This window comes from Podarcis erhardii (genome assembly GCF_964252035.2).
Source record: "Podarcis erhardii genome assembly, chromosome: Z".
In the NCBI taxonomy this organism is placed as follows: Eukaryota; Metazoa; Chordata; class Lepidosauria; order Squamata; family Lacertidae; genus Podarcis; species Podarcis erhardii.
In genome coordinates, this window is record NC_138504.1 from 11247526 (window position 1) to 11259693 (window position 12168).

General features: G+C 45.9%; 1 protein-coding gene across 4 annotated transcripts in view; it reads left to right on the forward strand.

Annotated features, from left to right (window-relative positions):
* Positions 1–12168, forward strand: part of ATP1B4 (ATPase Na+/K+ transporting family member beta 4) — an 80003-nt gene that overhangs the window by 65490 nt on the left and 2345 nt on the right. For all 4 annotated transcript variants that reach the window (XM_081848137.1, XM_081848139.1, XM_081848138.1 and 1 more), the window contains exons 3-8: positions 1068–1236; positions 7141–7269; positions 8406–8513; positions 9902–10098; positions 11564–11620; positions 11723–11815. In XM_081848137.1, coding sequence (XP_081704263.1) covers positions 1068–1236; positions 7141–7269; positions 8406–8513; positions 9902–10098; positions 11564–11620; positions 11723–11815 — 753 coding nt within the window. The remainder of the gene's footprint in view (positions 1–1067; positions 1237–7140; positions 7270–8405; positions 8514–9901; positions 10099–11563; positions 11621–11722; positions 11816–12168) is intronic.

A 12168-nucleotide genomic window follows, 5' to 3' on the forward strand; every position in this document is an offset into this window, starting at 1 on the left:
CAGTTTCTTATTTTGTCAGTCTTAACTTCAGTTCATCACATTTTGCAGCAATTTGCATATTAAAAAAACACTCATGAAAATTCATTAGCATTTTAGCGCATTGTTTTTTCTATAAACACATTTTTATATGCAGTTTTGACACATTTTTGCAAGCAATCTCACCATATATAATGTACTTTTAAATGTTATTTTCAACAATATATTTAATTTTATGCATGCTTTCTCCTTAAATGTGCATTGCTTATTCTTATTCTTATTCTTATTCTTATTCTTATTATTAACCTCTTGGAGCACTACATTGCGAAGCTTAAGTGTGAAGAGATGGTTGTGTTTCGATTCACATAATGTGTAAACAGGATAGATTTAGCTTTACATGTGTACTGAATCAAAATTCTCCTCCATCCCTACCTGGTGCTGCCTGAGCTATGGACCTTCCCCAAAGGATAGCAAAAATAAGGACAAACCATTTATTCTAAACCATACTCTCTGGGGGAGGGAGAGAGAGAGAAGTACTGTAAATAAACTGTGCCTTTTTAGAGGCATACTGTACATAGAGTCCCTTGTGCCCTTGGCAAGGAGCTATATTGTCCCCTGAAAACTACACTTTACTGCAATAGAATTGAGCAATTACTACATTTTACATGACCCAAGTGCTCAAAGCATCCAGAGTGAGGGCAAGGTGAAGTAGAAGGGCAGAAAAAATTGCATGTTTTTGTGCCATGGTGTGAGAAAGACAGAAAGCTTCCCCCACATTTGATCTTGCTGTAACAGCAATGGCACAGCACCACACACAACCCATAGTTTGATAGGTGTTTTTTGCACACCTTGCCCTGGGCTTGCACCCTTGACAAGGGTTTCGCCAGCCCCTAGGTACTTCTCTGGCCTTTCTGTAACATAAGGAGCAATGATGAGAAAATGGAAAAACTCCAGCTAGTGAACTCACTGGCATTTATTTTTGGCTAATGGAATATCCTCCATTAGTGGGGAGGGTGGGGGAGTGGAAAGAAAGACAACAAAAACACTGTTCACATGGTGTGTGTCTGGGGTTTGCTTTGTCACCATTCCAGGAAAATAAGAATGAAGAGGCAGCTCAGCGACACGGCAATGAGGAGGAAGAGGAGGAGGGAAAGAAAGAAATGGGCAAGAAAACCCGGGGCGATATGGCCAAGGGTATGAAAATCTTCCTTTGGAATCCTGAGACAAGGCAGTTCATGGGCAGAACAGCTCACAGCTGGGGTAAGTCCAACATTCCCTTCCACCCCGTCTGAAATGGGAGGCAACCGTAGCAGGATGTGGACAGAGGAATAAATGCAGGAAAGCCTTCCGTTGATATCATTTGCACCCACTTAGGCTTGGCTACTGTTGGGAATCGTGGACTGGTGCCAAAGATGGGGGTAAAGAAATGAAGGTGGTATGAAGGGAAATGGAATTGCAGAGGCTCTTTTGGGAGGCTGTTCCAAGCCACACTGGGCAGTGAAAGAGGCAGGGCAGAGTCTTGTGAAGAAGCATGAAAGCTTTCAACGTCTGAGGCTGATGTGGAGTTGAGTCCGTGAAGGTCATGGCAGGGATGTGTCGGGGTTTAAGGGCAATACGAGAAGGGCTTTGAAGTTATATAGCAAGGATAGGGACCCTGAAAACTGAAGGGTGGCCATTTATTTATTCTGCCCCCAAAGGCAAAAGGAACCTATAATTGCATGTGGTAGTGCTAAATGTATGAGCTACAATTTCTGGTGTTCTTATACCCTACAACATTTATCTAATGAAAACAGGGACGTTTCATTCCATAATGATAATTTTACTATTGATACCCCACCTATCTGACTGGGTTGCCCCAGCCATTCTGGACAGCTTCCAACACATATAAAAACATAACAAAACATTAAACAAACTTTCCTATACAGGATTGCCTTCAGACAGCTCAGGGGTCTCCAATGAAAATAGGGATGTCCTAAGGAAAAGCAGGTTAAACCACAGTGCCTAGGACTTGCTGATCAGAAGGTCGGTGGTTCGAATACCTGTGATGGAGTGAGCTCCCTTTGCTCGGTCCCTGCTGCGGCCAACCTAGCAGTTTGAAAGCACATCAAAGTGCAAGTAGATAAATAGGTACCACTCCAGCGGGAAGGTAAATGGCGTTTCCATGTGCTGCTCTGGTTCGCCAGAAGAGGCTTAGTCATACTGGCCACATAACCCGGAAGCTGTATGCCGGCTCCCTCGGCCAATAAAGCAAGATGAGCGCCACAACCCCAGAGTCGGCCACGACTGGACCTAATGGTCAGGGGTCCCTTTACCTTTACTTTTAAGAAAAAACGGGACATTCCAGGATCAAATCAGAAACTGGGACTGCTTCTCTAAATCAGGGACATCCCTGGAAAATAGGGACACTTAGAGGGTCTGGTGTTGTATTTCCATTAACAGAGGCAGTATGCCTTTGGGTACCAATTGCTGGGAGTCAAAGGCGGGCACAATGCTGTTGCCTTCAAGTTTTGTTTGCAGGCTTCCAATGAGCATCTGGTTAGACACCGGGCTCTTCTTATATATATTGCCACAGTCTTCCCCACTACTTTTCACAATCCTATGTAGATCAACTCAAGGAAAATCCTTTTTTGTTTGGAAAGAGGCAAGGTGGACATCCATTTGGTGCTTTGCTTTGGATGGCAATAAATTCTGGGCCAATTTTGACAAAACTGGGAGTGATCCTGCTTCCTAAAGGAATTATATTAGTGATGATTACCATGTTCAATAGAAAATTGTGATCAGTGATGGCTGGCACTCATTGGAACTGAGTGGAGCAGAAAACAGGGAGGCCAACAGAAGATGGAGCCAGAACCAATGACAGGCAGAGCCCAATCATTCTTATTTTGTCCCCATCCTCCTCCCTGCTGAGTTTTACAAGGATGAACGCTAAGAATAAGGAAGAGGAAGCAAGCAGACAGTGCTGCTTCCTGGACTGGTTGTAAGTAAGAAGGCAGGGAAGTGGCCAGGCCATGACTTGTGGGGCAGTGCCCCATTTGCCCTAATGAACCAGCCTCTACTGATTCTAGTACCCACATGGGTGGATTCCCAGGCTGCTGGAAGGGGCAGAACTTGGTAGTATGGTACCCAGGTAGTGAAGAGCTCAATTGGCTAGGGTGTGGTGCTGATAGCACCAAAGTTGCAAGTTCAATCCCCATATGGGACAGCTGCATATTCCTGCATTGCAGGGGGCTGGACTAGATCAGCGTTTCCCAAACTTGAGTCTCTCCAGCTGGTTTTTTTGAACTACCGATCCCATCATCTGTAGCTAGCAGGACCTGTGGTCAGGGTTGATGGGAACAGCTGGAGACTCGAGTTTGGGAAACACTGAACTAGATGATCCTCAGGGTCCATTCTAGCTCTACAATGCTATGATTTTATTTGCCAGTCTAAAATTAGACACCCACACCCTTGGGGTGCCTTCCCAATGCCAGCTAAGCAACGCACCGGATTTTGGGAAGGAAGCATGAGGCTTTAGATGCGGGTGGCGCTGTGGGTTAAACCACAGAGCCTAGGGCTTGCCGATCAGAAGGTCAGAGGTTCGAATCCCTGCGACGGGATGAGCTCCCGTTGCTCGGTCCCTGCTCCTGCCCACCTAGCAGTTCGAAAGCACGTCAAAAGTGCAAGTAGATAAAGAGGTACCGCTCCGGCAGGAAGGTAAACGGCATTTCCGTGCGCTGCTCCGGTTCACCAGAAGCGGCTTAGTCATGCTGGCCACATGACCCGGAAGCTGTACGCCGGCTCCCTTGGCCAGTAAAGCGAGATGAGCGCCGCAAGCCCAGAGTTGTTCGCGACTGGACCTAATGGCTAGGGGTCCCCATACCTTTACCTTAGAGCCCTCAAGCCTCCTTCCAAAAGCTAGGTAAGCACTAACTAGGCCAGAGGTCAGCAGACTTTTTCAGCAGGGGGCCGGTCCACTGTCCCTCAGACCTTGGTGGGGGCCGGACTATATTTTGAAGGGGAAAAAATGAACAAATTCCTATGCCCTACAAATAACCCAGAGATACATTTTAAATAAAAGCACACATGTAAAAACATGCTGATTCCTGGACTGTCCGCAGGCCGGATTGAGAAGGTGATTGGGCCGGATCCAGCCCCCGGGCCTTAGTTTGCCTACCCATGAACTAGCCTTTGGGAAGGAGACAGAAAGGTAATCCTTTGGCTCCAGCGCCCTTTGTGGTGGAACTGGTTGCGCTGCCCTCAATCCACCACCGCTGCTGGTAATGGGTGTTGGAATTTATGACATCTGTATGACATTTATTTTCTGTCCCCCCTGCCCAAGGCATGCAGGGCAATGAACATTCCCCCCAACATTGCAAAAAACAAACAAACCACGATCCTCTGAGGTAGATTAGAACAAGCAGCAGAGAATAATCCAATGGCCACCCAGTGATGTTCATGAAGTGATTCAAAACCAGGACTCCCAGGGTTCATTCTGACACTCTAGCCAGAATACTACACTGTCTTTCAAGGCAAATTGGTGAATGAGAGAGAGAGAGAGAGAGAGAGAACTTAGGTGCAGGTTCCAGATCCGAGGGAATGCCAGAAATAGCACCAATTAGCTTGTCCTCGTGAATTATTAAAAATGTTTTAAAATAAAGGAAAGAACAATCACAGTTCCTCTTGCCTATTGCATTGATGCTTTTCTATGCTCCAGTAAGGGTTTCTCGCCCTCCCCACCCTTGCTGGCCCCTTTCCAAAGCCACTAACAGGCCCAAATTAAGTTTGCTCTCCTCCCCGCCCGCCCCAGTTTGTTCTCAGACCTAAAAGTTCCTCTCAACATAAAAGCCTCAGGAACGTGGAGGTGAAAGGCCACATCTGCATTCTCAAAGATTGTCCTGAAACTGGACTTGGGCTTTTCCTGGGAAATAAACACACAGAAATAGGTTGGGTTAGAAGTTTGCTTCAGTATCATTATTATTTCTAAAGCCCCTGGGATTTGTTCTCTTGAGACAATCTGTCCATCATCTTAGGTCTCTGGTCAGGACAGAGCCTAAAGGCAAACAGGCATTTCTGTGCTGTAACCACACGTCTATTTTTAGGGAGGGCTCAACACTTGAGTTTTTGAGGCTGGGTCCCTGGTCTCCTGACCCTTTCTCCTTTTGAGGAAGGGTTGTAGCTTAATTGCGGAGTATCTGCTTTGCATGCAGAAGGTCCCAGGTTCAATACGCAGCAACTCCAGGTAAGACTAGGAGAAAACCCTGATTGAAACCTTGGCGAGCTGCTTCCAGTCAGTGCAGACAGTACTGAGCTACACACACTACACTTGATCTTAGCCAACAAGCTAAATGGAAGCAATTGTCTGACTCAGTATAAAGCACCTTCCTATGTTTTAAAGAACTTACTTTTAAGAAATTTGCTGACATGCGGCAAGGCATAGGGGCAGTAAGATCCCCATCACTACCATTTTAATTTGCCCAGAGGTACTTTACACCTGTATGCAAATTTGTGGCAATGGGACTGCGCATAGAGTCCTTTAAGTACCTAGCAAACCTCCTGGTAACATCAGGGAAGAGCATTTCATACCCTGCACCCCAAATTATTTTCTTCCACATGGCTTAGGTTTGCTAAGCAAATGTGCTTTGAGTACTGTTGTTGTTGTTCAGTCGTTTAGTCATGTCCGAATCTTCGTGACCCCATGGACCAGAGCACACCAGGCACTCCTGTCTTCCACTGCCTCCTACAGCTTGGTCAAACTCAAGTTCATAGCTTCAAGAACACCGTCCAACCATCTCGTCCTGTCGTCCCCTTCTCCTTGTGCCCTCCATCTTTCCCAACATCAGGGTCTTTTCCATGGAGTCTTCTCTTCTCATGAGGTGGCCAAAGTATTGGAGCCTCAGCTTGACGATCTGTCCTTCCAGTGAGCACTCAGGACTGATTTCCTTAAGGATGGGTAGGTTTGATCTTCTTGCAGTCCTTGAGACTCTCTTGAGAGTCTCCTCCAGCACCATAATTCAAAAGCATCTATTCTTCGGCGATCAGCTTTGAGTACTACCTGATCCAAATTAATAGCAATGGTAATTTAGAATTACCATCATTATTATTATCACCTCTCAGTTACCAACCTACTTCCATGCATAGTGGGGAAAACATTACTTTATATAAATATTTTTCCATTTTATGCTTCTCCTTCTCACACCCACAACAACCCTGCGAGGGAGGGAGGTTAGGTCAAGAAGTAGAAACAGCCTCAGGCACCTAGGGAGCTTTATGGTTGAGTGGGAATTTGAACCTAGGTCTCCAAGGTCCTGGTCCAGTACTCTAACCACTACACACTACAGTAGCTCTGGAAACAGGAAATGCAGCACCCTCATTACCTTAAACATATATCTATATCTATTGATCTGTCTATCAATCTTATCACCTTAAAGGCATGCATCAATATTGCTTTTTATTCAAGTTGGCACCCCTGTCACCCAATAAAATAAACACCCTCCTCAACCACACTATCTGCATCTTAACGCAGGAGCAAATAGGGGCAGAGGGAGCTGCCTTGTACCTCAGACCATTGGTCCATCTACCTCAGTACTGTCTGCAGTGCCAGGGGTGCCATCTCACCCTCAGGGTTGTGAGTGCCTGCCACCGTAACATGGACGTGCGATGTCACACGCCTGCACTTAGAAGAGAAGGGGGGCTCCTCTTCTCCTCCTCTCCACAGCCAGTGAGACACCCTTTTCTGCAGGGAAGGGCCTGGACTGGGGGGCAGACTCTGCCTCCACATCCGAGCCCCCTCTGCAAAGGGTGACTCGCTGGCTGGCTGTGGAAGGTGGAGCTGAACAGCTTCTCTCTCAGAGGTAGCGCCACAGAGGTTGGCTGGCTGTGTCCCTCCAGCTTTGCTCATTGACTTGTGGGTGCCCAGAGATTTCTCCCAACCCTGTCTAGAGATTATTGAACCTGGGACCTTCTTCATGCAAAGCAGATGCTTGACTGTTGAACTACAGCTCCTTTACAAAGTACCGGGGGGCAGCCGATCAAGTCCAGCATCCTTTTCTGTATGCCTGGATAGAGAGCCTCACTGCCCCCTACTCTATGTTTGTGGGACCAGCATAATTACTGCTGCTGCTTCATACAGGATACCTCTTACCTTCATGGGAAGTCAACAGCGTTTCGTCTTCTCTTGTCTTGCAGGCCTGATACTCTTATTTTACCTCGTTTTGTACTTGTTCCTGGCTGGGATGTTTGCATTTTGCATGTATATGATGTTAATGACTCTGAGCCCCTATACACCGAAGCACAGGGACAGAGTTGCTCCACCAGGTAAATGATATACTTGAACTCAGATCGCTATAGCTCAGTTGCCTCTGAGCACAGCTTGCTAGGCTCATGGAATTTGTATCAACCCTACGTATGTTGGTGGTGATGCACCATGTATATCCCAGGTGCATGAGACCACCACCTTGCTGAAACTAAGCAGATCTGGGGCTGGCCAATGCCTGGATGGAGGGTGACTACCTAGGGACCACACATACACCACATTGGGTTCTATACCAGAAGACAGGTGTGGGATGTTGATGTTAGAAAGGAAGGCCCCATCTGTACTATGCTTTAAAAGCAGTATCATACCACTTTGACAGTCATGGCTTCCCCCAAAGAATCCTGGAGATTTTAGTATGTTAACTGTTCTGGAAGTATGTAGGAGACAAATCCCTGTTCCTGGGAAGAAGAGTTGACTGATAAATCCCGCTGGGGATTGCAACTGAGAGTTGTTTGGAGGCCCTATTCCCCTCTCAGTACCAACAGAAAGCCTAGCATCTGGTTTTGGGCTATTGTTACATCCTTGGGTAGTTTCTGAGGGTCTGCCTCCTGGGGTGGGGTGGGGGGACATTTCACAGTTGTCCCCTGACCCTCCACTGCTGTTCTGCATGGGGTTGTGCCTCTGAATACCAGTTCCTGGGAAACATGGTTGGGAAGACTGTGGTGTTCTCAGGTTTGGCTTGTGGGTTTCCCAGGGGTACCTGGGTGGCCGCTGTGAGAACAGGATGCTGGCACAGGTGGGCCTTTGGCCTGATCCAGCAGCCCACTTCTTGCGTTCTTTTGAGATGAGGAGCTATAGTATATCCACTGCAACCTGCTGTCCAAATGGACAAGACAGGGGGCGGCCGCAGGTCCTTGCTGCCATTGTTACCCCCTTGCTTCCTCTGGTGCTTGAGCAAGGAACAGCTATGGAAGAAGGAGCAGCATCCTGCTCTCTCGCTCTGGATGGTGGGTTCAGTTGAGAGAGCAAAGGGAGGTGGAAAGGAGGAACCACCACAACTATAGGAAGCGGTGCTATAGAGATGGGGCATCAAAGGGCAGGGAAAGCCCATCAGGGAACTTCTTGCCAACCTCTGTTCAATTTAAAAAAAGCTCCATTTTGGATTCACACTTCCGTTTTCTGGCTTTTTCTGTTGCAGGAGTTATGATTAGACCACACATTAGCAGCTCAGTCAACATTGCGTTCAAACCCGCTGACGCCGATTCGTGGCAGAAATATGTGGATAACCTGCATGCGTTCCTACAAGGTGGGATTTCTGTTTTTGGGGGGGTTTTTTGTATATTACTCACACCCTGCCCGCCCCCAGCTCCATATAAATTAGCCAATCTTTTTTTTAAAAAAAAAAAAATTCTATTGAAAGATTTTCCATAAGTAACAAAAGTACATTCAGTGTCTCTGTTTTTAAATTGTAAGAATCCTTCATACAGGTCAATTACAGTCAGTTTGAGACATTTTTGTTGCAGGCAATATGGGGTTGAGGGGGAAAGAGAAGTAGGGATAGAGAGAGAGGAGGAAATAGAAAAAGAGGGAAAAGAAGGGGGAGGAAGAGGATAAATTAGCCAATCTGATGAAGTCAAACTGGGAAGAAGAATCAGTTAGTAATGACATTCAAGTCATGTGACTCAGCCAACCTGTAGGAATCTTATGTACCTGAAATATACTCAGAGTCGTCGACCCATTAGTAGTTCAGCGGGGCTCCGGCCAGTCGTTGAGCTGGGGGTGCTGTGCTGTGCTATAAGGAATGAGGCAGGGCGGTACTCCCAATCCCCTTGCGTCATGCGGCGGAGGGTGTCCTTGGTGGTCCGCACCAGGTTGAACGGCGAGAAGCTGCTGTCGGTTGCCATTCTGAGTTCCTTGTGTCCCGGAGCTGAAGCCTGGATACATGGTGCGAGGCAGTGGTGCGGCAGGTGGCAGTGCTGCGGTGCTGTGTGTGGCAGTCAGCTCAGCAGGATCCCATCCTCGTCGCCAGTGAAATATACTCAGAGTCGCAAAGTGATTTCATGCTCTTTATTCAGCTCATAGTGGTGAGGAGGAATGGAAGTCCCCTCAAAGTATCTGCTTTATATACAATATTTACACAATGGGCTGCATGTGATTGGCTAATTCCGGACTTCTCCTGTAAGCCAATCAGGTTGTGGATTCACTTCTATCTGGAGCTAGATAGGGTGGCTTCTGCCGACCAATCATACTGCTGCATTGTTCTAGGGCCAATCAGACTGCTGCATTCTAAATCCTATTGTTCTAGGACCAATCAGACTGTTGCATTTTGGATCCTATTCAACTCAGTACATAACAGTACCCACTGGCCTTGCCTACCACTGGCACGTGGCCTTTGGAAACAGAGGCAGATTTAGGGCAGCACAACTGGTTCACCCACCCTGGACGGCAAGCCATTAGGGCCCCACAGGGGATGCTGCAACAACAATGTAGGACAGAAGGCGGGAAGCAGGGGGTGCTGAATTTTGGCACTGCACAGGGTGCTGCTGAATTTTGAAATCCCAAATTCTGCCACTACTTGGAAGGATAACCAAGTGAATGTGGAGCCCTTTGGACCTTTCTGCCTCCTGTAGCAAGAGAAAATGTTGTGGTGAAAGGCATACGGAATATTAACGTTCTCTGTATTATTACCTTTAGATTATGATGACAAAGTTCAAGAAGAGAAGAACATTAAATGCAATGAAGGCAATTATTTCATCCAAGACGGTGAAGAAAGTGGTCTGAAAAGGGCTTGCCAATTCAAGCGATCCGCATTAAATGCTTGTTCTGGGATAGATGATCCATCGTTTGGCTATTCAACAGGACAACCTTGCATCTTGCTGAAGATGAATAGAGTATGTTCCCTGGCTTACTTTTTATTTCTTTTTATGTATCCTGGAATGAGAGAGGTGTGTGCTCACATACATGTGGTTGATGAAGAAACACAAGAATAGCCTTGCTGGTGAGAAAAATAAGTCTTTTGAAATGGCATGCTGTTTGCAGTGGTGGCCAGTTTTTGTGCAAATCAAGATGACAGCTGCCTCCTAGAATATGCATGTTTCTGACCATGCAGGTTTCATTGAACTCTCACAGTTCATGGTTGTGTTAGTGCACAATCCTCTTAGTGTAGGGATGGGGTTCCTGTGGCTATCTAGATGATTCTGGACTACAGCTTCCATCATTCCTGACCATTGGCCATGCTGATTGGGGCTGATGGGAGTTGGAGTTACGGTAACTAACGACACTATTGGTTCCCAACCCCCCTCTTAGTGATTAAAAACAACTGTTGTCTCATATCTGCTTATTTGCTTTGAATCATAGCACAGTAAATTTGTGTGAGAGGTGCAACATATTTCATTTAAAATGCTTCTAATTTTTGGTAAGAAGTGTAGAGAAGGAACATTACTCTTTGCTGGGCTCCTGTTTTATTACACTGATTTAAATGAATGTACATTGTGTGATCCTGACACATAGTGGTGCCTAATGTTGCTTTCATAAGCTTGCCTGTTCTGGACATTTTACTGAAACCATTGGATTTGCTTCCCAGTAAATGCACTTTGGAGGAGGGCATTAGGCTGTTCTCAAAATTGGCGGTGTGGTTTTGGGGTTGGGAAAACCCCAAGTCATGGATCTACATCACAATTTGTTGTAGGGAATTTAAAAAGAAAGAAATCTTTTTAGTCGCACATTTCTGATGAACAGATTTTTTTTTTTAATCAACCAGCTGATTAAAATGTGTTATACTGGGTGTTATACTAGGGCTGTTACTTCACTGAATGCACACTAGGATTCTCAGGTTCCTGTGTGTTGTGTTGACTGCTCAATAGCCAAAAATACTTCTTGGACTGGTTTGCATGTAATGCTAAACCATGACTAAGTGTTATGTGTAAACCCTACCTAGCAGCTTAACCAATCTGATACCATGGTTTGTTGATGGCTAACAAACCTTGGTTTGTTATAACTATGGCTTGGCGTTTTGTGTAAACCCTACACCCTTCCTTAACCATGATTTGTTTGCCCACATGGTTCCAGATGGCCACTAAACTATAAAGGCATGAGGTGAAAACAACTGGAAAACATAAAAAACGTTAGAGAAAAGACCCATCCTTTGTTTTATTGTCTGGGAGACAACTCATGGTTTGCCAAACAAACCATGGAATACTTTATGTGCGAACCAAGGCAGTGTATTACAGATGTGTATCCTCCTGTGCTTTGCAGACCTGCTGGAACCATATAGCAAAATAGGGCTTCGTCTTAATCATAGGCTACCTTTTTCGTTTTTAATTCAAAGATAATTAAAAATACTGTCTTTTGTCATAGATTGTAGGTTATAAACCTGGTTATGGGAATCCAGTGACCGTGAGCTGCAATGTACACGTGAGTCCTTTTCCACCTGATTGTATTGCTTATTGCATGGCTGGCATCAGCACCATGAATCCATACTGTATCTTACTCGTGCCCTTATTTTTGTTAATGCAGAAAGGTGATGCGGCGGATATCAAGACAGTGGATTTCTTCCCATCTTCAACATTTGATCACATGTACTTCCCTTACTACGGCAAGCACACACATGTAAGTAGAAATGCAGCTGTTGGGCAAGCGTGCTTTTCACTTGCCTGGCTTTAGCAGTTTGTCGGATAGCAGAGAATAAGAAAAGCAGTTTTTAAACAGAAGAGGAGAAAGAGGTCCAAAGTAGGCAGTGGGTAATTAGAGTTCTGAGATAGCAGAACGGATCGCACCAGAATGCAGTGGGTGTTGGGTCTCATTTTTTTAAATGTTTCCACTTAATGGAAGTGTAGCACAACTTCTTCCTGATGTGCTAGAGACCATTTGGGGTTGCAGGGCTGGGGACAGGGCTTCTTTATTTAATGTGGGAAAAACATTCAGCAGTGGCATACCCCTCTGTATTCTGAAATGGCACAGTT